Genomic DNA, 27,551 nt, shown 5'->3' with positions numbered 1-27,551 from the left:
GACGCGTGCTAAGATCATACTTCTCGTGCCTTGAATTAATTTGTACCGTTTCGTAAACGTATGCGAATTGACTTTTTTCAATAAGAACTTTAATAAATATGAAAAAAAAAACACATATCAATCTTTAATTTTTCGATGTGCGTCACATCTAAGAAAATTCAGATTACTTTAGGATTTTATTCTGGCAACGATCATTGAGGCCGTCGGAAGATCGTCGCAAATCAACCCTGGAGTTGAGCATATTAGTTTGACAGTGCCTCGTTGCGGGTAATAATTAACGATGTTCTGATTGAACAAACTTCATAAAAATTGGTAAGTATCAAGTTAGGAATGACATACATGCGTCCATATATATTTTATTGGTGTCCATAGACAATATCATTAATTTGCAGTACGTATAACTTTAGCGTAATTTTTAAAAGCCTCGAATGTTGGGAAATTTATGCGCTAATGAAAAAATTCAAATACCAAATCATAGTTGCGCATTTTATCTAAGTTATGTCCAAATTTCATGGAATTCCAAACAACAGCAGGCAGTCCGTAGTCGTTTTTATGAGCGGTATTCTGACACGGCGTTACGGTACTTAGCAGACGTGGTGCGTACATTTTTTGGCGCGAAAAAGTGCGTTTTGTAACATTCCTATTAGTACGCTACCGGTACTGAACGTTGAACCTAGGGGTCTGGTACCGGTATAGTTTAGTACCACATGCACTTCTAGTTGACCTGGCTCAACTATTTTTGCATATGTCATTCCTAACCCCTACCTGACTACGTCACCGAAAAATTACGTCATTTCGACGTCACAGTGGCGTAATAAGGCCCACCAAAGTATGCGGGAGGTCCAAAACGCGCAGACGATCATCCGAAATCGAGCAAGCTATTTCGTTTTTTCGTCACAACGATCCCGATAGGAGAGAAATCGCCGGCGTTAGTGAGTACGATATCAGCGGCGCAGAGAGGCGCAGATGCCATTTTGGGCGATCATAATTATACTTTGACAAGCCCTATGACGTGATGATGACTTCGTAGTGACGTAATTTTTGGATGGCATAGTCAGGTGGGGGTTAGGAATAACATATGCAAAATTCGTTATGCTATGCCCACTGGAAGTACTTGTGGTACCAAACTATACTAGACCCGAACCTAGGCTCACCAGTCACCTACCCGGTACTGACCTAGACAGTCTGACAGTATCGGTACAGTAATTACGTAATTCATAGAATTAAGATTTACGGTGCTGGACAGTACCGGTATTGATTATCATATATTCAGCTAAGTTGTAAACTTGTAAAATCTGAATTTCAGTACTTGCAGTAGGACACTGCTCTCTGATTTCAAAATGTCCTGACGTTTGGTAAATTTTGTTTTCTTCGGTAGTCTCTAAATCCGATTATTTTTTCAAATGAGTCCGATGGTGGTGTTTTATGATTGCACCTCCCTTTCAGCCCTTGATTTATTGTGATTGCTGATACTGAGGCCCAAACTGTCTGCTGAATTCTGAAATCGCAAATTCAGAACGCCACAGTTTTCGATGAGAATGGCAATACAGGTTGTTTATACAGAATTGAGCACTCTTAGATTTATTTACACTTTACATGGAATTGCTCAAATACAAAATTGTTCAGACGAAATTGGAATTATGATTGGTACTTTATCAAATGCTTAATTACAAACGTTGAATGGGGCAACATTTTAATAAGAGGGTCAAAGGTCTGAAATGAGCAAAGTGTTATCAAGCTTAGTCAATGTCCTAACTTGGGTAACACACTACTGCACTAAAATTGAGTTTTGAGTCTAACAGTCTAATGCAAATGTACTAACTTACTTGCTTTCTTTAGTCAGGGTAACATCTACTTAATTGCGTATTGATTACAGCAATGGATCAGTCTCTTGAGCTTGGTATTTTGAGAATTAAAGATGAAAATTTGGTGTTGCCTTGGCCAACAACTTTTGGGTGAGTGTTTAAGTCAGGAAATTAGAATTGATATCATTTTCTGTTGTTGTTTACTGATCAATTAAGCTTTTAGTGTATTATTATAAAACTTTGATAATGTCTTCACATCATAGTGTGTATTGTTAGTTCAGATTTCATATCCAGAACGAAGTTTATTGCAAACTGCGTAAACCACGCTAAAACACAACAATACTAACCACATTTTAGCTGGTTATACTCTTGTTTTTTACTATATATTACTCTTTAATTTCAGGCAACTACAAACCAATGGCGGAAGGATTCTTGAAATTAACAAAGATGATCTTATGCCAATTTGGCCATTTGCAGAATTACAAGAAGCAGCTCAAAAGAAGTTAGAGGAAGCACTGCAATTCGTGAATGAATCATTTGAAACTCTGATGCGTTCTGTGAATGAAATCAGGTATGTCTGTTTAAGTACTGGTTCCCAAATATGAGATTATTGTTAGGTTGGGTTGAGGGGGTTGAATCTGGATCCAGGGTTTTTTGTTGAAGTCTGAGCTGAGCTGTCAAGCTCACCAGATGAAACTGGAGGCGGAACAATCAAAAACTTCATCACACTCGCTCCTAACCAACTTATACTTATAGCTGGAACCAGATCCATTGTGATTTCAAACTAGCTCGCCATGTAGGGTTAGGGGTCGGCAATTCAGAGTAATTTACCATATTAGAATCGTTGAATAAAATCCAGAAAACTGAATTTTTTCATTCCCATTGATCAAGTAAACTAAACATTTTGGCTTTCTAACCATGTCAAGTTCTCCTTTCGCATCTCAATTTTTAGAAGAAAAAAAAAATGTGAAAAGAGACATGTTGAACAGGTAATCCCTGTCATGGGAAAGTCACAGATTGTACAGTGCGGAAGTGGCGTAATTCAAATTCTGTTATCAGGGATGCGAATCGCTCGGGATTTCAATTCATGCCCATCCTTGTTGTTATGCATATCATTAGGAAGATCATGATTATTCGTCCATACATCAGTAACAGTGCTTTATTCTTCATAAATAATATATCTCTCATAATGTTAAATATATATCTAGAGAACGTGATTATGAAAGTTCATCTGAAGAGGCGCCAAGAGTTATGATACCTCCGGTGACTCCACATACAAAGAAAACGAAAAGAACAAGAGCAAGAAAGGGTCAACCCAGAGTTAATAGAAGGTTACTTATTGAATTGCACTTTGAGTATCGTTAGTTTTCTATGTATGAGCTATATATGAAATTTAGACTTTTTTTATTAATTGCAATTGCAATTATATATGTAATTCATGAACGTCGTGAAGTATCAAATTGGTTGGTAATTTACCTTTATTTCAGAGTCAAGTTATATCTATTCAAGTTCGTTTTCTGTGACACAGAATCCAAAAATTATAGAGGCTCAGTGGTTCCCGACCTTTTATGGCTCGTCGTCCTTCCAGAGGCGTTCACCCCCCATGGCCTCTGTTCATCATTCCAGTGACATTTACAGTGTTATTCAGATTGGTGTATTTCAAATACCATTATGTTCAAACAATTCATGCTCAACAAAGTAAAAACACTTTGTGAAGTGACCTTATCAAGCAATGAAACTAGGAAGAATAGGAAGTTTTCTCGTAAAGTGAAAAGTAAAATAACAAGGGGATATAGTGGTGTGCAGTGGTTCCCAAACTGGTGTTCGTGAAGCACTTCTAGCTAATAGCTTGATAATACAAAAATTAAGTGCTTAAGTTTGCAAATACACATTTGTCACCTTTTGCTGCTTCGCAATCACCGCTGGAGACACTGATTCTTCACTTTCTGTTTCGATCACGCTGCCCTATTGTGATGTCACAGAGCTATGGGCCTGTGATATCACAGAGAGAGTTCAATTCATGTCATCACAAGTTTACTAACTGCACAGTTGTATCTGAGCTACCCATTTGCACGTTAACCAAATATCGAAACAAACTGGTTGTCACACATGTCATTAGAGTTGCGCTTTATATTCTTTTGTTCGTTTCACTATACGACGCATTAATTTTTTATTGTGATCTTTTATTAATGCTTTGTTTTAGTGCACAAGGCCGAGAATCATTAAAAAAGTTGTAAGGGGTCTGTCATTTGGGAACCACTGGACTAGAGGGATTTGGAATTTTATTATTTTGTGAATTTATATCTGCTCACTTTCATAGGAGTACGAGATCTTCAAGGATGAAATCATCAATTTCTAATTATATCGAAAATGGTATTGAAGGACATAAAATATTAATGCCTGCCGCAACAAAGAAGAAGAAGAATGTTAAAATGTTTGTATCAGTATAATATATATGTAATAGTATAAATGAAATAAAGGAGCATGTGCTCAAATGCATTAAATATATTAGCCAGACAAAGTTATAAAACATACTGTAACACATCCACCAGTAACTAGAAAAACTAGTGCATTAGCATTATTGAATTTATTGTTCATCTAATGAACATACAGTGATACCTCTGTAGTCGAACATAATTCGTTCAGGGTTGGTGTTCGACTACCGATTTGTTAAACTACAGAAACTTTTTTATTTTACCATAAGAAACAATGATATTTATTTTAATTAGTTTTTACGCATTCATACCAAAAAATTAACAAAACGTGTACCTCAACAACAATTATTTAAATGTGTAGGCCAACATAAAAAAGATGAGAATATAAAAAAAAAAGTATCAGTCACCGGTACTGTACGTTTGAGCAAATTTCTGTGGGCTCTATGGGGTTCATTTTTTGTGTGCGATGACGTCATCAAAATTGCGCATTCTGTGGCGGCTCCGCGATTGCGTTAGTCACGAAGGTTCACAAACCGATAGTCTACTGTGACAGATTACATACCCGTACTACTTCGCCTGGCCTTTGTGGCCATATATTTAAGCTTCGCTCTCTTGTTGAATGGAGAGAGACAGACAAGATGCGCAGTTCAGGTTGTGTCACCTGACTCTGCGCCATACTTGGGTTGTTGATATCCGTATTCTCATACGAGTGCCGCATCATTTTTGAGCAGACATTTTGGGTCGACTAACGAATTGTGCGAGTGTCGAGTCTTAGGACTACCGAGGTATCACTGTACTGTAAATTATTTGAATGGTCCAATGACGTATTTCATTGTGACATCACAGTTGAATTCTGTAATTCCAGGAACGTTATTGAGGCTGAAGCAATGACACCAGACAAAAAACTGAGCAGCGATCAAAATAAAACCGAAAGTGAATCGAATAATGATCTGAATATGTTAGAGGTAGATCCTCAGTCTCCGCATAATGAACTTCAAGAATCGAAAGCATTACAGGATAATCCAAAACCACTATTACTCAACACTGAGTCTGACGAAACTTCCGAAGCAGTGCAACAAACCATCCAGCAGGAAACAGAAAAAGAAATTGAAACTGCTGTAAGGATTTTTTTGGATTGTAGAATTCAAAATCACCTGGTGTGGAAGAATGTTCATCCCTCGCTGTGCGCCTCTGGCAATTTGAAATGTTGAGAAAAAAAATATATTTCTGCTTTTACTATTTATTTCAAACTTGCCGTAATTAAATCCTTCATACACTTTTTCAGAATTGATTGTGGCTTTTTTTTTTGAGATATTTCTAATATGACAAATTATTTTAAGGACATCGAGCAACTAATATCTCTGCATGAGACATTGATTAAAAGTCATCAGAAGTCTGCACTTGCTCAACTAAGGTGAGACAAGCCGACTGCATCAATATTTTTTTTTATTTGAAATCAATTCATATCATAAAGAAAGGGAATATTCTTTTACGTTATCATATGTTTTTTATGGAATATTAACTGTAAGGTAAATATCTCAATTATCACATAGATAAGCTAAGAACCATCAAAAAGATAAAATATTGTGAGACGATCAAAAGTCCGGCAGTATTAAATTGCGCTAAGGTGATAATGTACAGAATAATATAGTTTTGATATTGAAACCGTGTCGTGCCACCGTAAAATACCTTTGCTGTTAGTACCAAGCGAAAGGCAGAAATTTCATATTAAAAAAATTCCAAATGGGGGGGGGTAATGACCCCTGTAACCCCCACTGACTGCGCCCCTGTAAACATAAACATGCTAGAATACAACTGGACGTGAATGCATCAGTTATTATATGATGTAATAATGTTTCCTATATATGTTTCCTTTTTTAGTTCAAGAAAAGTGTCAGAAGGTCAGCATGATACTGATGTAAACAGTGCATCACCTGATTTTAAGCAGAATGGTGAGTCCATAACTTTTTTTTATAATTTTTTATTTAACATTGCTCGTTTAATGTCATAATATTGCATAGAAATTATCGAGGCTGATGATTTTTATGAAGTTTATACATATCTTCACAAGCACGGCTCAGGACCTGCCTTGTTTGGTACAACCAAATTCTTTTCTTTTTGTCATAGCTTGCCCTATTTGTTATGTTGTGAGACACAAACAAATAAGAGACACAAACACTTGCGAATTTGCGCACCAATATGGTCATATCTATTTTCACTGAATTGCAACATTATGCCAAAATATTATGCCTTGAATGCCAAAATTAATCACTGTTACAAAATATTATATATTTCTTTATCATCTTTAAAATCCAGGCAAATATAAAATTGTTTGTTTTTGGTATTTCAACTGCTAAAATAACATGATAAATTCATTTAAAATCTTCACGATTTGAACAGAAAACGAACTTAATGATGTAAAGAAAAGCAGGTCTATGGAAGAACAAGTTTTCTCATGCAAACAAAGGAATCCTGTTATTAACATTGCCAAGTTAAAAATGCCAGGATTATCTCAGAATACGATTCAAGGATCTCCTCAAATTCCGTTAACATTAACATTTGATGCATCGGATGAAGAGTGAGATATTAATTTTTGTTGTTTGATCTACTGATTGAATTCTGTGTGAAGTGCAAAATCAATGATGTATACCAGGGGTGTGCAGCCTGCAGCCTGTGGCCAAATGCGGCCCTCGAGGAAAATTTATGCGGGCCGTGGAGAAGTGCCAATTTGGAATGATGTATGGCCCACAAAACGAGTTTTCAATTTAATTTAAATTGGAATGTGCGAGTAATTCCAATCCATTTGCGTTGCGAAGCCTATACCTGATTCGAATTTAAATATGCCTATGACTTTACAATGCCTTGACAGCTTGTGCAAATAATGCATGTCATAAGATTAATACCCAACATTTATGTGCCTACTAGATAGCCTATGTTAAATAAAGGTGCGGCCAGCGGTTTCACCTAGTTATTTCTACCTGGCCCTCCTGTATTAAAGGTTGCACACCTCTGATGTATGCAGTTATAAATATACTTGAAACAGGTTTTTAAAATATTTGGCAGCTGGTATAACTTCCATCACTTTGAAAATAGATAATTTTTAGCATGCAATTGTTTCACCGACTTCTATAAACTTTAAATAATATTTCACTATCTGAATAAGAAATTTTATCTTTCACAACCAGATGAAGTGAGATTGAATTCTGCAAATAATAGTCCCTGGCTACTTTAATTAGTATTATTTCTATTTACTCATATTTAGTGTTTTTCATGCAGGGATATTGCAGATAGTCTGGAAGAGCCGACAGAAGATGAACTGGAACAACGAAAATCGATAAGGCTACAAAACCTAGTTTCTAACACAATAAAAGAAACTCCAGTTGGAACAGTTCCCTCAAATGCATTATGTGGTAAGTGTTCCATAGTAGACTGGTGTTCTATGAGTGTGCGTGATAAATGCCGACTGGATACCTATATCAGTGGTTCCCAACCGCCGGTCCGCGAAACTTTTTTGCCGGTCGGCGAGAAATTTCGTTGTTTCTATGCCATCTCAATCGCTTTACCGTAGACAAAGTTGCGTTGGCTCATTACGCAATTCTCTTCCTCCGTCATATTGCGACGTCTTTCGCGACATGCTGGCGCCGTCTTACGCGACATCTTGGCGCCGATCATTTACACTTCTCGCTTTTTCGGCTCCGATTTATCGCGAATGCGCACCATCAAATCTCGCAAAATTAGGAAGCCTAAAAATCGGCTCGCGTGCTTTTTCTGTTCTGCGTGCTTTTCCTGATTAATATGACCATCCATATGAAACGTAATGCATATCTCCTTGTTTAAACCAGAAAACAGTCAAGAACAGTATAATATTCCAGTAAGATATGAACATGTTGCGACCCCACAGGTGGTCACGAGACGCGCAAAAAAGCATGGGTCGCAGTCGCAGAGGTTTTTTTCAGACACAGTAGGATTTTGAGCCTGTAGCCAAGTTATCGACAATTTTGTCATTGTGATGCAAATTCATTTCGTTTGAGGCGTCGATCAACTGCAGAGGGATTAATATGATGAACCCAATGAAAAAGAAAAGGCTTGATTAAAATGTCGATTCTACTTTACAGTCCAGATAAAAAAAGAATTACTTATCACTAGATTCAATTAAAACGAAGCAAAGAAATCGGCTGCACGCGGCTGCAGAGCTACGTGTTGCAAAAGCTTCTTTGAGGCCTCGTTTGCAATCTTATATCTCACAGGAGATAATTGTGCATGTTTTTAATGTGAGATATTTTATGCGTGCCTTTCTAACGCATAATGGGTGCCCAGCACTGTATTTCATTACGCAAATATATGGTGTTATTTTATGCTCACATGGGTAAAAATACATGATGTTTTTGCTCTTGTCGCTGCATTAAATCTTTTGCCGTTTTACCTTGTGCCATTATTACTGGAATTCGTTGTGCACATGGAAAAACTAATTTTTTTTAATAGAGATTCAAGAACAAGTGCTAGAGAACACAAATACAACAATGTCGCAATCAGTTTCACTCTGTTCATCATCTGCTAATACTGTTGTGTCAGATAGTGAAGATCAGTCGAGTATGTCTCAAGATAGTTGTTCATCAGAGGTAAGTTGGTAACATAGCAGACATGTTACATACAATGTATTTTAACAAGTTTGTACATTTGCCAATATATATTATTGATATTTAATAGTTGGATGAATTCCATATTTTAGTATGCTCACTAATAAAATCAAGATATTGAAATCACGAAAGTATTAGAAAAAAAATAGTTTTGCTGTATAAAATAGCATATTAATGTGAGGAAAGTCATTTTATTCATGGATATAAGGTTGTAATGTTGACGAAAGCAATGTACATATTTATTTTTGCATGACGTAGTATAAAAACATTCTATTCATTCTTTTACAAATTTTTCGAAATACCATAACTGGTGTGTCACATGCTGTTGTTCAAATCCTATGCCCACAGGGCCACAAACTACGGTATCCTTTTAAATATAGTAAGTAGCTATTGCATACAGTCATGTAAAAACAGAAAAAATTCTTGTTAATGCGAGTTTTGTGGTATTTGTTTATGCGTTACGAATACGATCACAAGCATAATATCCAAGATTGACCGAATAATTAAGTATTCGATTCTAGGTGTCCAGCTCTAACTGTATCAGTGAATCCTTTCTAAATAATTTTAGACTGGAGAACAAGAGAAAACTCCACCACGTCGAAGTACCAGGGCTAGCAAAAGGCCGAGTCTAATTAGTAAGTGATAAATAACAATTGTGTGCATATTGATTTTCTTGAGGTCTGAATTTCTTATTTCAAAAACATTCTTTCCCTTCCTGTTAGGACCTATGTGCTGTGTCAGGTGACTAACTGTACCAAACTTATAAGTAAAAGTTTAGGAAGTCTGATAACAATGATTTAATCCCATACTCCAGGGGTGTGCCACCTGTGGCCCACAAGGAAAACTTGTGTGGCCCGCGGAGAATTTTGAATCATGTGCGACCCGCGAAACGAGTTTTTAGTTTGGTTTAATCTTGTACATGCCTTTGCCTAGAAAGCCCATGTTAAACAAAGATGCGGCCCATTTTTTTCCCAATGTTTGCATCTGGCCCTCTAGTATTAAAGGCTGTTCACCCCTGCCCTACTCCATTAGGGGATATGCATATGCCATTGCATAATTTTGGAAATTGTCAAGAGGCATGGAATGTGGACTTATTCTCTCGTTTTTAATCTTTGCATTTAAAGTTTAAGCAACGTATTTCTTCTTCCTGTTTCCAAATAGCATGCTTCTCTTATTAAATAATTGTTTTTTATTTTGGTTTCAGCTGGATTAGCTTCAAAACGCTTATCTACACCTGCAAAATTGGCAGCAAAGCGAATCGCCGCTAATAAAAAGGCTTATGAAAAAAGTTTGTTAGTCAAAAACACAGAAGGTAAGGCAAGGTAGATATTATTACGGTAGTTGGAACTTGGCAGAAATTTGATGGAGAATCAATATTTCTAGACACTGATGATTCCAGTGATGAAAGTTCAGAACCTAAGAAGCCGAAAATAACAAAACCTGTACCCGTCTTGCGAAAGAAATTAGCTATTCCTAACAGTAAGTTAATTTATTGTATGAGGTTCGTTCATTTTAATAAGCATTGCAAAATGTCATTAAACTCCTGAATTTCATGCAAAGGTTTGAAACGCTTTTTAGAACCCCAAGATTCCTGGAAACTTACGTTTCTCAACATCTGTCCGGACTTGCTAGCTGTTACAGTCTAACTTGGCAATTAGAAATTTTAACCCTTCCGCGTCCCCCTTTTGTAAGTTCCTGCCCCAGCCTCTGGATGGGTGACTAGCTTTCTGGTCTGGACTGCCTTCAGTCACTGTTCAGTTTGTAAATTCATTCATTCATTTCCATATGGTTTTGCTCTCTCTTGGATGAATTCAATATTTAAATTTATTGATACCATGATATTGTTTTGGCCCTCACAGATGTATTAAATGAAGTAAAAATACTTAAACAATTACTGATTAAAAAACAACAAACCTGGTTAGGAATAGGATATATTGAGAACTGACTTCATAACAAAATTGGAATTGTAAAGGGACTTTATGGACACCTTTATAATGCCCAATTCATCATACCAAATAAAATAATTTGTGCTTATTTGAATCTATCATTTTTTATTCGAAAAGTAATGACTTTTTACACTTTCAGAATTGCCCGTGAGCTCTTCATCCAAACGTGTTATGCCAAGAACGAAGCGCAATCTTGCCGAAATAGAAAGTGGTGGTATATTATCCCCATCTCAACCAAGACAAAAGGTAAAAGCTGAATTTTCTTTTTTATCTTGTGACTTGCATTGTAAAATTTGTTGTTTTCTTTCGACTTACAAGGTAAAATTTGTTGTTTTGTTTATTTTTGTCGCTTTGTGAGCTTGGAATGGAAAATTATCTATGATTTTTCATCCGATATATGACTCTACCACATTGGTGGGCAAATTACAGCCTGCAAGTCGGATCTGGCCCACTGAAGTATTTCATTCGGCCCACTTGTGTCTGCTCGAATTACAACTATATTTTTTCTTTAAAAAATTTCCGTTGGAAATATTGATAAAACTAATGTCAATAAATTGTTTTTTAATCATAATTTTTCATATTGAGTTCAGTAACCAAGTCTATTATATGTGACTGACCCACTCAGAAAAGTAATTGCTCACCCCAGCTCGAGAAAATAAAGTAGTTGGTGTAACATGAATCGAATAATGGTGCTTAGTCTATTTATAGTGCAATAACATGCAAGCACTGCCTGGATAATGTTAATAATAAAATCGGAATAACACTTACCACAATGAAATAATATAACAAACTAAAATTACGCATTCTTTTTGAGCTTTATATTTACAACTTACTAGTAAGTTCAATAGCAGGATAGAATAGGGCGAAGGTGTGCAACATTTTTTGTCGGTGAGCCATATAACTAACTTCAGATATCTAGATGGATCACAAAAAAAAATTAGTTTTTCCATTTACACACCGAATTAAAAAATTAGTGACAACCAGAGTGCCGCGGAGAGACTCGGAGGGCCTTGTTGTGGTACGGGAGCCACCTGTTGCACAACCCCAGTATAGGTTTTTCGATATTTATAAATCTTTACAGTCACCATTTCTCAATCCCATGTTCACCTTATAATTTAGTTGAAATATCAAAATTTCTGAAAGGAACTATTCCAAAAATAGAAAGCTCTTACCTTTATATAATAGGTAATGAATCTTTTGCATGGGCCATATGTGGTTGATTGCTTGGGTGTAACTGTGCTGAGCTTATTAATGTTCAGCTATTCCCTGTTGCTCCTACCCAGATTTAGTGTCCTAACCTACTTATACTAATGTTGTTTACTAATCTTCTATACTTAAGTCATGTAACAATAACTCACATGCAATCTTCTTAGAAATTGATTTTGACAGGCATGGCCCAGGTCAGGTTGTTGTTGACTCTATAGAGCAGGGGTTCCCGAACTGGGGTACATGTACCCCAGAAGTACATTTCAAGTTTTTGAGGGGTACATTATTTTGGGTTTAACTTCTATTCTGCCTAAAATATTTTTTCATCACCTGATGTTAATAATTTGAAGATCTGAGTTTGAAAACTCCTAACAAAGTCGCAATTTCACTACAGTAGAAGCTTTGACTACAACTCCAGTAACTACCAATTTCACATGACCTATTTCGTCCAATCACAGCTTGCAGTACAATTTTGGGGGTACATAAACAAATCTTGAAATTCTAAAGGGTACCGATGAGAAGAAAGTTTTCGAAACCCTGATATAAATAGAATTGTTTCTCTACTAAATGCCAACATTGTGATTTTTTTTTTTGGAATTTTATTTTCTCAGTGTACAAATGTTTTTACTTTATACAGTACATGAAGTGTGTTAGTCCATTATGTCTCGATAAAACAAAGTCGAAGAAACAGCCTGCTAGTGTACAGGTACTTTTCTGCATGTGTCAAGAAAAAAAATATCTTTTATGTTTTGAGCTTGTCAGAAGATTTGATTTTGAATTTCTTGTATGCTTCGTTAAGCAATCTGCATGCTTTTTCACTTTTATTTCATATCTATCTGAGAAATTTAATGCTGCTTGGTGATCATTATTTTTTTTTGCTTTTAACATTTGCATATTTGTTGTCTTCACACATGCAACAACTATTGCAACCAATTGCATGGCTTTTAAATCTTCATTATATTAATTAACATTTCCTTCATTTTACATTATGCATTTCTAAGGTTAAGAAGTGAATAATGAGCAAACTGTGTAGTAATTGTGTAAATAAGTAAAAAAATCAATGTAACTATACTCATCCCTGTGTTTTTGCATATGTTGAACTAAACAATGTATGGCTAGTGACTGATAATTGTCTCAAAAATTGTAATATTTTATTTTCAGAAATCTCGCAATACGTTTCTGAATAGATCTACAGCGTCAAGTCGGGCCAGGCGAACACCGGGGCCACAAACTCCCTCACGTACCCGTGGGTTTGCCTTCGCTACTTTATCTGGACCGAATATATGTTTTATGAGTCCTTCCAGACCAGTGAACCTAACAACAGAAGTTAAGTCATTCATAAGACGAAATACTCCACAGAAAATCGACTATGAGGTAAGTATTGGATTCGGATATGGAAGTATGTACTACCAATATGGAAGTAACTAATTTTGTTCGCCTACTTTACATCAAGTTGTGTAAGAGGACTGAAACCTATGGGCAGGGGGTATATTCACTTGGCTAACACCGACACTCCTCTTAATAGAATGAAAATCAGAATAAAATTATGGCCTAACCCTGACCTGGTACCTAAAATTAAAATATCCGGGTAAACATTTGAAGTAAACCTATCTAATAATATCCAATGTATGTTCACTCAATTATCCCATCTGCTCCACGAAACATTTTCTGGTGCACCACAAACCTATTAGAAAATGGCTATGGTTTTTGAAAATTTAGTTACATTCGTGTCACTATAGTTAAATTTTTATTGTAGTAGTAATGAATGATGATGCTGTTTTTCATTCTAAATATTAAAGCCGAAGTGTTTATTTTTGCAAAAAATTTTTTTTTTCTGTAGTTTTTACCTTGCATGAAAAAGTTAATGGGCCACATAATTTTTAGGCAACGAAAATGTGCCACAAAACAAAAAGGTTTAGAACCACTGGATTATCCAGTCTATTTTAACTATGCAGCAATCAACCGATGGCTTGGTTTGTTATTCTGACAGGAAATTAAATATGAAATTCACTGATTAGATATTAATAGGTTGTGCCATCATCATACCAGTCTTTGCCATGTTTGGTCGAGTGTTTCACGCTCAAACTAAAAATTGAAACAAGTTTCCATGTAAATTCCAGGAGCAGCTCGCAGAGAAAAAACAGCAGCTGGAAGAAAAGCAAAAAAGAGAGAGAGAATTGCAGAAAAAGAAAGATGAAGAGAAACAAAAAAAGATTGAAGAGAAAAAAAGGTAAGGTCTATATATAGGTTATGTTGTGTTAATAATAAAGTTGATAGTTAATGACTAACAAACCTTAGAGATTGAACTAGGGTTCTGCCCTAATTATTATACTTGGTGATGTGGCGAAGCGTTGGGGATACTCTCCCCAGTTCCCACTGCACCTCTGATTAACCTGCTGATCCCCATGCAGGGATAATTATGTGCGAGAGGATTGCTGGACTCCTTGACACTAGCAGGGTACTTGATGTAACCACTGCCCACTGGCGATAAATACTTCCTTCAACATCAAGTCCATGCATCTGTAAACAAATGACTGGCTAACTAGTAACTAATCCTATACCCGACATAGACTGGTAACCAGACAAGAGGCCTTGGTTCGCCATATGATAACGCCCTCTTATAGGCTTTCCACTAGAGATGTACCGATACCACTTTTGTCGCCGATACCGATTCGATACCAGCTAAAAACGCCGATACCGATATGCCGATACCACAGAAATGCCGATATTACCGATATTCCGATACCGATACTATGTAATTATTACCTAAATTGTGCTGTGTAGGGCAGAGGGGTTAAAACAATGGTCTTTGAGCGTTGTTCATAGTACACATTATTTCAGATCGGAAAAGAGATATATCACATAATATGAAATTGATGTTTGGTATCCAGATGCTGATTAAGATGTACAGTGACGTGTACAGTGTACAGTGACGCTAGTAATCTCGGTGTTCAATTAGAAAACTCATAAGCCGGGATGTCCAATTGGAAGTTAATGTTAATATCGCGACCTTCGAATATCGTTATTCGTGTTTAAAAGAATATCGAATATCGCCCACACATTCTAACGCCGCCGTCCTACGTTCAAATTAGAAGCATTTTACAAATATTTTATTTTGTGGTTGATCATAATCGTCGCCGCAATAAATCAAAGCCAACATGAAAGAATATCAATTAGCGCCGACAAAAAGAAGGCCTACCTATAACTGTCGAGGATGTTTTTTTACTTTACTATTTTATAATATTTACAATTGCTATCATATATTTTGAGACAGTCTAGGGCTCTAGGCGGTCATGTCAATATATCTATAAAGAAATCGTGTAGGTAAGCAGAATTAAAATTAATACCTGTGTAGTGGGATAATTGTGTCGGAATTTAGTTTATCGATGTCGACGGACTAAATGACACACGTACTTGACAACTAACAGTCAGAATTTATAGCGTGCCCAGAGTGCATGTGGCGTTAACAAGGACTCTAATTCCACTGTATATGATTTAAAACTGGGCACCTCGTTGCTTTTTGTTATGTGCTGTGTTGATAAATGATATATTTCTTCATAATTACTATGTAATATTAAGAATGTCAATATAAAAATTTGACAGCGAAAACAGCCAAATTAGTTGAGCTAGTTTGGCTGATAAATAGCTAAAAACACGTGAATCCTATTCTCTCGCGGGGGGTGGGGACATGTATGGCTCATAGCTCACGATCTCTCTGGACAAAAAATAAATTAAAAAGTAGTATTTCAACTTTTCTTTTAAAACATTCTGGACCATATCAAAAAAGTTAATATATCGGAAATATCGGCCTTAATCCAACCGATACCGATACATGGCCGATACCGGTAAAATGGCCGATATTGCCGATACCAATACATCGGTACATCTCTACTTTCCACACCCTCGGGATAAATACGTGAATCCTAAGTTATACTATTGTACTATGCTGTTTTTATGAACATAATCCCATAATTATGAGTACCACCATAAGGACAGCCATCTTCTTGAATTACTCAACAGTGATTAAAAAACTGTACTCATTTTCCCCCTCAAAAGGTATCACAGTATTAAGTGCGATCATTGAGTCGATTGCTTGCAATTTTGCCATTTTCACTCTTTCCTTTCGAATAATAACTAGGCCTGTTATGATACCCTCTCATGAATGTTTTTTCTACAGATACAATCTTCAAATTAGTACATAAAAACTACCACTATCACTGATAACTTATCAACACTATATGTGTGTTTGTTATGTGTTTATTATAGAAAACGAAGCCTGCGACTTCGTGAAGCTGCTGAAAAAAGAGAACAACGTCAGCGAGAAGAAAAGGAAAAACAACAAAAACAAGTTGAACAATGGGAGAAAAGAATTGCTGATGCAGACAAAGGGAAAGTTCTTCGCAAGAAAGAAGAAACGGCAAAAATAAAGAAGATTAAAAAGAAGCAAGTGGAAGCAGAAGAACAAAGACGTAGAGAAGAAGAGGAAAGGATACGAAAGATTAAGCAACAGGTTATTCTTTAATTCAAATGCAAATATTTAATGATAAATAATAATCATTGATTTCGCGATGGTATTAGAGCGGGGTGTGCAACCTGCGGCCCACAAGGAAGAATTTTGCGGCCCACGGAGAAGGGCCAATTTGGCGCGCGGCCAAAACGAGTTTTTAATTTGGTTTAATCTAGTACGTGCAATAATTCCAATCTTTTTGTGCGCTGCAAAGCCTATACCCGAGTTCAATTTATTATCTATGCCTATGATGACGTTGCAATGCCCTAACAGTTAGTTTGTGCGAAGCAAACAACGCATGTCATAAGATCAATATCCAAATTTTTTGTGCTTGCAACATACTGGAAAGCTCATGTTAAATAAAGGTGCAGCCCGCAGTTTTCACCCAGTTATTTGTATCTGGCCCTCTTGTATTAAAGGTTCCACACCGCCGTATTAGAGTATCAAATTTTCAGTTTAATATTTCAGTTTAGACAACTTCAAATTTTATTAAACATGATTTCTCCAACTCTGATATTTACAAATATTAATGACGATGTCTATTCTAACTAGTTAGCCATGCTAAGATTGTATTTTACTAGAAAAATTTCTCAATATATTTCAGGAACTGGAAAAAGAACAACGATTACAAGAGCATAAATTGTTAAAAGAACAAGAAGCTGCCATGAAAAAGCAAGCTGAACAAGAAAAAATATTGGAAAAGTAGAAATTTTTATTTGTGAAACTTGGCTTCAAGTAAAATAACTAAAATCACATTTCCCACTGAAAAGCTATCGTCGGTCAAAGCACAGACTGGTATATGTAAAGATTGTAATTTATGTGGTTGTAACAGGCTTATGAGCTAAGTTTCGCAATCCGACAGGTTGATAATCTGTTTTGCTACTTCAACTTTATCGACTTTTATAGCACTTGTGTAAAACTTAAATCTGGGATCATTCAAGCAAAGTCACAATCTCTTACTTGGAGTTTAAACATTGTTAATAATATACTTGCAAGTCATGGTTAATTGACACTAAAATTATGTCTACATGTTTTGTAATAGAAACATTTCAACATAGTTTAAATTAATTCTGAAAGTGCAGACGTTTGAAGCAATTTGAGAGCCTACTAAATACCAGTACAACTGTTCATTGTGTACAATGTTAGGCGCTCCAGAAGTATGGAGGTAACTAATTTTGTTCGCCTACTTTACACCAAGTTGTTTAAAGAGATGGAAACTCATACACATACTTCGGGAGTACTCAGTCATTATACTCAGTAGACAGATATATGAGTGAAAAGAATTACTGGTTGAGTATAATAATTTGTTATTTTACTTAATTATGTAATTTGTTTTAGACAAAAACTCGATAAACTGAAAAAAGAAAAAGAAATTGCTGAAGAGTTGAGGAAAGAAAAGGAAGAAGTAACAATGGAGGTGAAGATTTTAGTTACCGTAATATTTCCGAGTGAATACGGCACTTGAATTGAAATTCCTATCTAAATCTTTTTTTTTTTTGTTTACTCCGCATCGTCAGCTCAAATTTGTTATTACTATCGACGAGTTATTACAATATGCTATTATTAATTAGTGTAAATTCCATTGGTTCTGAAATCACCAAGTAAACGCTCATGTGAATTGATCATATCGTGGTACTGGACTACTGGGACATAGTTTTTTATGAAATCCCTTTTTAACTTTTTAGAGAGAGGAAGAAGAAAAAGCAAAATGTGTGAAAGCAGAAACTGCCGATAAACTCAGATTACAGAAAATGGAAAAAGAATCTGCGAAGAAAAGGAAAATACAGGTAGATTTCCACAGGAAAAATATATATTTGTTTCTTGATTTTATATCTGAAGAAATATTTAGTAAAAGCCATATGCCATGGGTTTGCAATTTTTAAATAATATTACTTCTGCTACTGGAAGAGTAGTGTTTGAATTTTCAAGTAAAAGTGGGATTGCCTTCCAGAAGGGTGTTCTAAATTGATATTTTTCATATATTCGCAAATTCAAGTTATTTTCCCTTCAAATTTGCTGGTTGCAAACCATTTTGGGCATCCATGCACATGATTTTATGCTGATCATTTTTAGCTACCTCGTCAACAAATTGCATGTATTAATGTGGACTAATGCAACTTTGTGTCTTATCGTAATCTTTTTGTTTTTTTAGGAGGAAATCGAAAAGAAAAATGCAGAAGCTGCACGTATTGAACAAGAACGAATTGAAAACGAAAAGGAGGCTCAACTCAAACTCAAAGAAGAAGCTCTCAGGCGGCAGGAAGAAGCTATGAGAAGAAAAGAAAAGGAAGAAGCAAGAAAAAGAAAACATCAAGAGGCGAAGGCCTTGGCGGAAGAAAAAGCCTTGAGAAGAAAAAGAGAAGAAATTGCTCGAGCTGAGGAGTTTAAGCATCGAAGAGAAGAAATAAGAAAAGAAGCCGAAATGAGACGAGAGGAGGTCTGTTTGGCAATGACAATTGTGTTTTGGTCTGACATCATTGGTCATAACGAAGTTTCACCAAATATTCTTTATGCATTTTACTGTAAGAGAAAGGTTGCTTTTTTGTACTTTATATTGCCGCGCTATTTTTTGTAGGAGAGATTGCAAAGAGAACATGAGAAAAAGAGACTTGATGAAGAAAAACGCAAGAAAAAAGAAATTGCAGAAAAAGAGAAATTAAGAAAAATTCAGGTTTTCTTTCTTTTCATTTTAAAATTCAAAAATTCTTATCCGGTTATCTGAATCTGTCATATGGGGTCACAAGATAAAACATTGTTATACTTTGCCGTTCATGGTCATTGCTAAATATGGGACCGTTATTATGATAGTAGTACTTTGCCTTATGCAGGATTCAGTCGTAGATGGAAGAAATGTTTTTGTCTTCAATTTCATTTCGGCGTTTAATTTAATACCTTGTGGTTGGTCTGTACAAAATATTGTAATTGTCGCTTTTTCTAAATCGAAACCCTGTTCAGGAATCAAATGAAAGGTTGAAAAAATTGGAAGAAGAACATAAACAGGAAAAAGAAAGAATAAAAGCAATGAATCCTACAACATTCAATCAGAGTTTACACCATACTCCTGGACCTAGTAATCAGAACTCTACTTTTACAAAGGAACAGAACACATCTCATCTGGTTTGTATAATCTCCTGTCATCAGTGTTCGGTAACTCTATCATGGATATCCAAAACTTATTGAATCTTCAACCACTGAGAATTTCAAAGCAATTGGTCCAGTAGTTGATGAGAAAAACTATTTTTTTCAGAACAAGAAGAAGAAATGAAATGCTAACAAAATAACAAAACGATTCATAGGTCCACTTAGTATCCAAAATTTAGTAGAATAGCTTGATTGTAAGAATTGCTATTTTGATCATTCGACATCTAATAGGAAAAAAACAGACTTTATGTTTTGACGCTGTGAAAAAATCATCGAAATAATGTCTATCTCATTTCTCAACTAATAAAATCATCCAATTTCAATTTATATAAATTCACAACTATTTGTGCAAATTTTTTTCCAAAATTATGAAGTATTATTTCAGAACGCGTTTCAGTCAGAATAATAAATTTCATTGGGTTCTGGTCACATTCAAAATCAGATTCTACAAGCATTATTCAGTTACCATTTTTATTTATGGATTTCTCAGCTGCATAACTTTTTCATCTGAATATTTTTATAAAGCAAAAAATAATTATTCGAGGAAGTTAGAGATTGTACAGCTGTTTTATATAAATAAGTCGGACTTATATTTTTATTCATATTTTTATATTATTATAATTTATTATATACTGAAATTTCCTTTTGATATTTTGCGGGAGCAGAGTGAATTACCTTTATAAAATATTTTCAGCATGATTCCCCGCAGTCATATGACATAACTCTACTGCGTAAGAACAAAGTTTTTGCTCCATCTACAGAAGATAATTATAACATAGATGATATTGCAAGTGATGACAGTACTGACGATGAGGACAATCCAAGAAAAGTAGTACCAAGATGGTCGAAAGGTAGAATGTTGTTTTTCATTTACAACAGGGGTGTGCAATCTTTAATACAGGAGAGCCAGATACAAATAACCGCGGGCCGCACCTTTATTTATCATGGGCTTCTTAGTGGTTACCAATGCAAAAAGGGTACTCCTGTAGTATGTGTACCAAGATGCCGGACACCAGGGTGTAGTATGTGTACCAGGCTAGTTGCGGTGTCCGCCATCTTGGTTCACATACTACGGGAGTACCCAAAAAAGTATTGTAACGTCATAGGCATAGATTAGAATAAATTGGACTTAGGTATAGGCTTTGCAACGCAAAAGGATTAGAATTACTCACATATGTCAGATTAAACTAAATTAACAAAGTTGTTTCGCGGGCTGCAGACCATTCAAAATTGGCACTTACCCGCGTGATGCACAATTTTCCGTTTTGGGCCGCAGGTTGCACACCCCTGATTCAGAACATATCGTCCATGTGTGGATTTTTAAAGTTTGTGAAATTTTTGACATGGTGCGGTGGATACAACATTTATCGATGAATGTAAAAAATGATTACTTAACATCCAAGATTTTTCATAAATTGTACGGCAGTAACGGCAACTCCAAAAAAATACATATGCATATGTATTTTAACATATGCATACATATTCAGAACAAATTTACACTTATACACTTATTTAATATTGTTAGTCGTTACCGGCTCAAACAAAATTATTGGATGATGACTCGTTGTAGAAGTTTCGATCACTTCTTTGCTCAAACTACTGCTTTGCAATATTTGCATGCAACAAACATCGATAGTGTACTTTTATTTGCAGGTTCCATGCTTCGTTCTCTGATCATTAAACAATATTACACTCCACCCGATCTGCAAATTGTATTTCGCAATGCTCTTGAAGAGTTGAAATTGGAGAAAATATTCAGAGGATCAAAATCTCGGTATTTTAAACGAACCAGCTCAGCACATTGGTCCTCACCTATCATGGCACCTGGTCACATCAGCTTTACAGATCAATGTCGGGGCTTTGATGATTTGAAGGATTAATAAGGATATACTTTGAGTGGATATGCTGAATTCCATCTCGTTTTAAAATATATTTGGAATTGTCTAAGTCTGCGGTTCTCGAACTTTTTTTTGTGCGGTGCCAAATTATCAGGAGAAGAATGCACTTACACAAAAAAAAAGTGATGGCCATATAAATAAAACTCAATTTTAAGATCCTTAGTGTGTACTTATGCTTTTTTAAAGTTTGTAAATATGTTGACCTAAAGATTAAAGACAAAGGGTCAACTATTCTTTCTCATCTCTGTTCAATTTTCCTTTAAAATACTAAAATATCACTCATGTTTGCTAAATGGGTTCAGAAGATAATAAACTACAGCTCGCAGAATTGCATCAAGTAGTGTCTACAATACTTAAAGTCTCCAATCATATATTAGTTAGGTTTAACGCAATTCTGTTAATTTCCTAGGCGCACTTACCAAATTGCCACAACGGCCCCTCTGGGAACCGCTGGTCTAAATTGTTTATTCTCTTTAGCAAATCCATCTGGAGTTTGTTGCAAAAAATGCCAGCTTTGTTTAAGAGGGGGATTATTTTAATTAAGCTGAAGTAGCATTCATGAAGATACAGCTATAACTTTTTCAGAAGCACACAATTTTATTCTTTGTCCCTTTACTGCCTTTTTAATATTCCTGACTGCTCTCTCATAACCTATTTCTTGTTATATTTTAATTTTTTGTTTTTCAAATTCTTTTTGTAAGAGAAAAGTAGTCTGTATCTAGTCGATGATGTTTACATTCTACTTCGGGTGTGTTAGGTGATAATTGATATACTATTTTGGTGTCGCTTGCTTGGCGTATAAACGTTGTGCATCACCTTAATAATATACTTGTTTATTCGCTTTCATTACACGAGGCAGTGAAGGAAAAGGCTATTAGTCACTTTACTTCAAATGTGTTTGACAATTTCATAATTTTACTATTTTTCGAAACCATAGGACTTTACGTAATTTTATCTACTATTTCCTTGTATCGAGATTCATTATAAATTTGGATAAGCGTACGTTGGGTATCTGCCACGCCTATCAAAATTAATTGATTCATTTTTATTATTGCCCAATTGTCTTTCATACTTGTGTAGTGCCTCCTGTTGCAAATTAGCATATCCAAGTAAAATTTTGTGCTTTAATGAATGAGCATTCATTATTCGTTTTGTGCACTTAATTCATGCATGTGAGTCTGAAGGTACAAGTTGCTCGCTTCACGGCCTTGCTAGAACATGTAAAATACATTGATATAAATTGGTAATACTCTCTTGAACATTGTCTATCTGTTTCATGTAATGTAAATTCTTTCTCTGTTCGCTGTTGAACAATGTTATTAAACAGCACCAATGAAGTTTTGGCTGATTGAGGTGAACTCGTGAATGGAAAAAAAGGGGCTGATGAAAACTCGCCAGCGAGGAATATTCTCTTCCGCGAGTTCTCCGTTTTCGATAGCCGAGTTGAAATGCCTTATTAAAACCATGATTTGAACACTGCATGCTTTTGGCAGATCCTGACGTCGATACCGCCGGAATATGCCGTGATTACCTATTCTCGCATCTCTATCGCACTTGCTTTTTTATTTATGTATTGTTACATGCGGGTGAAGACAAATTGAGTCGAGGGGAAACCATCACGGTGTGTCCCACTTGTACCACGTGCCCCACTTCTCCTGGACACATGATGCAAGTGGGACACAACATTTTGGAGAAACACAAAGCATCATCTTATTGAAAAGCCGGTGTCCTCGGTACACTTCTCTAGTTTTGTTTATATTTTTCCAAAAGCAATTCCACCAATGATCTTGATTTCTAGGATCAGCTCGTCTCACAACAAGTGGAGGAGCAGACTCAGAAGGCACCCCTGACGTGTTCCACGTTTTATTTGGATGGGTTTTGTGAATGCGCCATCGATCTTAATGATGCTTGTTGTATCTGTGTAGGAATGTGTAATGGTGTTGAATACATGTTTTCCTATGCCGATTCCCATCAGAAAGTAGGTTCAATATGAAAGTATGGTCATTGAAATCAAGCGTAAGGGGTGTGCCTCGTTTTCAGTGGGCGAGTCTAACTATACTGTCTGTTTCTATGAACATCTGTGAAATTTCTAAAATTGTAAAAAAATGTTTAAAGTAATTTTTTCTTCAAAAAATAATCGTGTAGCTCTTAAATAATCATCAATATAAACCAAAAAAAATATTGATAAGCAGATTATTTGGGCGTTTAACTTTGCGTGTGAAGGCTAACGAAAATCTATTCACAAAATTTTGGTCAGCATTGTAGGCTCCCCATCCACCCAGATATCATATTTTATGTCATCAAAAATATAATTGAACAATAAAAAAAAATTTATGTCTCAAAACGAGGTTCGGTCCTTGTTCCATTGTTCTGTCGGGCTATAGGTTGGATGTGTGTTGTAATATATGAATACTGTGATAACCCACTGTTTTAATTCCCTAAAATTAGAAAGTGTTGAATTTTTATATCAACCAACACGACTTTTCCATTCACTCGTCTGCATTTTTTCGATCTCATTATGTGAAGCTAGAAAAATTGTGAATAAAATAAGTCGAACTGGTTAGATAGCGAAATGCAACAACATTGTACTGTTTGAATTAATTTAATCTTTCCTGCAGATGAATCAACTGAAGAGGCGAATTCGGACTCCAAGTAAAAATAACAAACTACAAACAGATGATAATGAAACAAACGAAGAAAAGCCGTATTTTGAAATGCCTACAATATTCTATAAGTCACGAAATAGTCCCCCAAAAAAAACGAAAATTTCAACTCTATCAAAGATTGGGTAAATTTTTCAATTAATTAACTAGTCTTCCATTTTCTCCGCCAACTAACATATTCTGTTTGACAAACTGATATGCGATATTTCAGGTATCATACTTTAATAAGTATGGCATCTTGTCAACTCCAATACCGGTATATTTACACGTTCAATGAAAGTTTTGTCAGTTTTAAACAGAATATTGGTGGATTTTGAAGAACGACACTTGGGAAGATAAAGAGTTACATTTGTATATTGCTTGTAACCAGTATTTTTTTGTTTCCAACTCACGAACAATAAGTTACATCGTTTCAGAAAACCATGCCGAACAATCTCTTTAACAATAAGAGCAGGTAATATAAGATTACATGAAAAGAACAAACCGTCACATAAATATGATACAAAATAATCTAGATACCAATGTTGATGAGTTCACTACCTTTCTACAACCGAACTCGAAACAAAACGACGATATGGGTTTGCGGCATCGCAAAATTTGCAGCGAAATACCTGGTGTTTAAAGTCCGAAAACTTTGAATTGGGTAAGATGTACGGTTGTATAATGCCTTGTACAAAGATGTATTATATTAAAAGCTTGATATTGTATGTAGGTCTTATGCTTGGTTGCTTTATTACATGATCCTATCAATCGAACTGGTTTCATTTTTTACTCTTAAACACGAAGTGACATTGAAAAAATTTCATGACAAAGTTGCAATTTTTGTGGAAATGTTTCTATGTTTAATTTCAATGGACCTTTCCCCGAGCATCGACTTCCTTGTTTACTTCGCGACATTGGCCAATCAGCAAGATGCAAAAAGTGACGTAACAATGCCCCCTTTTCGCATCCGCTCAGACACTTTTCTCACTCAGACAGATTTTCAAGCGTGATTGTAAACATTACCCCATTTTTGCGTTTTTTAACTCTATTCGTTAGTTTTCAGTTGTGTTTTGGGAACTTAAATAAAAATCAGATAATTCAATGATCACTCTGTCTTTCTAGGAGTTTTAATTCAATTGCAGTAATAAAAATTAGTGTAGAAATAGCTGTGATAGACTAGCCTGAAATATTTTACCGGTACTTTTAAAAAACAGATTGTTGTATGCGATGAATCATAATGATGGTTTGAAACACATACCCCATTTTACAGACGCCAACTCGCAAAAGCACTCTTAAAATAGCCTTGACAATTTTGCAATGGTAAAGTATAGGGAAAATTTTCCAAGGGTCAAAGGTCGGGGAAAGGTCCATTGGTATCTTGATTGTATGGACAAATCCAGCACATGTCTCCGAGTCCCGACATCACTTGTAAATGTCGCACATTTCAGATGAAAAATACCGCAAATGAAAAATATGATAATAAATGTCGTGTGAGTCGATTAGAACGAACGAAACTTTTCTTAAAAATGGAAATTGAGACTGAAAATGTAAGTTATAATTTAATTATATTGATGCATTACGTTTTTGTGCACATAATTATTTCTTTGGCACAACATTTTTTATTTCCGTGTATATTACCTAGTTAATAAGTTTTAATTAGTTTTATAACAAAAAAAAGGAATGTGATATTTTCAGTATGGGTAATGTCTTACTACTCATTTGCTTTGATGAAGAGAATTTCTGAAGATTATTTTACCATTTATTATCGTTCAGGCTTTCCGTGAAAAGGAACAAGAGGAAGAAAAATTATTGAAAAAAATTAAGGAAAGAGAATCAAGAAAGAAGAATTTGTTTCGTAAAATTAGAAAGATTTTTGTTCGGAATTGCTGTCATTCTAAGCAATCTAATAGTTTACGTCACCTTGGAGAAAAACTCGGTTGTTTACGTGAATTGTTGCCCTTATATAGAATTTTTCGTAATAAATGTGCGAAATAGAAAATAAGCTATACAGTGGAAATATTTTATAAGGATTTTCATTTTCCTCTGTGATTTCAAATACTTTCAATTATTAGCATGGAATGCGTGTGTTATATTGAATTGATAACGACGAGAAATGAAATAGTTTGGATAAGACTACTGACGGTGAGATCAGAAATATTTGTAGTTGTTGGTATTCACGGATGCTATTGCGCCGTGCGAGTACACACTGGACCTCTAAAATACCGCCTATGGCTAATAAGGATGACTGTTGGTTAAATATTCGAATGTTTTTAGATTACTTATTGCATTTGGATGGTCAATGTCACTATTCACCTCATGGTAACAAAACAACATGTTAAAAACTAACAAAAATGACGTGCTTGCTATTTAATTTTGTTTTCTCTAAAAGTGCGGATTTTCCAATATCGTTTTTTATAGGAAGATGTAATATGAAATAGCATCAACTTATAGATATACTGTACTGAGCTTCCGGAATGGAAAATCTTTTTTTATTATAGCTTTTAGACCCTGACAGTAAAAAGGCCTCAGTCATTCAGGATACATATGACCCCAGACAATATTCAAAAAGGACATTTATATTGTGACAGAAGCAAAGTTCATTCTTTTGGAAAAAGAACGCCAGGAGGACCTGATTGATACCTACTGCTGAAGTTGCTTAGTGATCGCGATGCATCTGACGAATCCCACTGTTTCAGTTTGGGTACTGGTTGGCTGGTCGGTGTGGTGCATCGTGCTAAGCGTTAGGAATACGCTCGCCACCGCACCTCTGATTACCCTACGAGGGTTCGCAGGTTTGAATCATATGCGGGGATAGTTATGTGCGAGAGGATTGCTGGACTCCTCAACGCCATAGGGTGTTCCACGTAACCGTTGGTCGGTCATGGCTTCCTCCGTCATCAAGTCCATGCTTCCGAAAACAAATAACTGGCTAACTAATCCCATACCCGACATAGACTGGTAATCGTACGAGAGGCCGTTGTTGTCCTTATGATTAAGTTGTGTTATCGCCTTTCCTCTCCCCCGCGATAAATATGTAAATCCGATCCTATTGAAAACGTTCGACGTTTGGGTGTTGAACCCCACAAACTAACAAAAACCCAAATGAGTTGTGAAATTTTTTTCTAATTTTGGATATTTATAGCAAATTTAATAGATCTAGGCCAGGCCTGGGCAAGTTGCGGCCCGCGGGCCACATCCGGCCCGCGACAACGTTTCATCCGGCCCGCGAAAAGGTTTTTAAATTTAGACATTTTCTCTTTTATTTACATATAAAATATACTGTAACTGTGAAAAATAGAAATTTTTAGAATAATGAAAAAGTCGGTAATAA

At 35.6% G+C, this 27,551-nt stretch overlaps 3 protein-coding genes across 4 annotated transcripts in view; all 3 read left to right on the top strand.

Moving 5' to 3' along the window:
• The window catches only part of LOC120332448 (proteasome subunit alpha type-7-like), a 139,531-nt gene that overhangs the window by 70,457 nt on the left and 41,523 nt on the right, over nt 1-27,551 (top strand). The window lies entirely within an intron of this gene.
• On the top strand, nt 1,807-22,912 carry LOC120333029 (uncharacterized). 2 transcript variants are annotated; one of them, XM_039400378.2, is made up of 26 exons: nt 1,807-1,955; nt 2,209-2,376; nt 3,014-3,136; nt 4,126-4,239; nt 5,106-5,358; nt 5,581-5,654; nt 6,122-6,192; nt 6,641-6,818; nt 7,517-7,650; nt 8,723-8,859; nt 9,446-9,512; nt 10,082-10,189; nt 10,261-10,356; nt 10,963-11,069; nt 12,667-12,735; nt 13,191-13,403; nt 14,150-14,259; nt 16,296-16,539; nt 17,141-17,238; nt 17,875-17,953; nt 18,222-18,323; nt 18,689-18,973; nt 19,112-19,207; nt 19,492-19,653; nt 20,372-20,528; nt 21,331-22,912. In XM_039400378.2, exons 1-26 carry the CDS (start codon nt 1,879-1,881, stop codon nt 21,555-21,557), a joined length of 3,549 nt encoding a protein of 1,182 aa, XP_039256312.2. In that variant the 5' UTR covers nt 1,807-1,878; the 3' UTR covers nt 21,558-22,912. The 2 variants fall into 2 exon arrangements, with proteins under 2 accessions (XP_039256312.2, XP_077975293.1); XM_078119167.1 differs by lacking the exon at nt 12,667-12,735.
• On the top strand, nt 23,044-26,298 carry LOC144431275 (uncharacterized). The gene is made up of 3 exons (XM_078119168.1): nt 23,044-23,553; nt 24,194-25,767; nt 25,994-26,298. Exons 2-3 carry the CDS (start codon nt 25,624-25,626, stop codon nt 26,213-26,215), a joined length of 366 nt encoding a protein of 121 aa, XP_077975294.1. The 5' UTR covers nt 23,044-23,553; nt 24,194-25,623; the 3' UTR covers nt 26,216-26,298.

This window comes from Styela clava, chromosome 13 (genome assembly GCF_964204865.1).
Source record: "Styela clava chromosome 13, kaStyClav1.hap1.2, whole genome shotgun sequence".
NCBI lineage: Eukaryota > Metazoa > Chordata > Ascidiacea > Stolidobranchia > Styelidae > Styela > Styela clava.
This window is presented reverse-complemented; position numbering and strand designations above follow the sequence as displayed.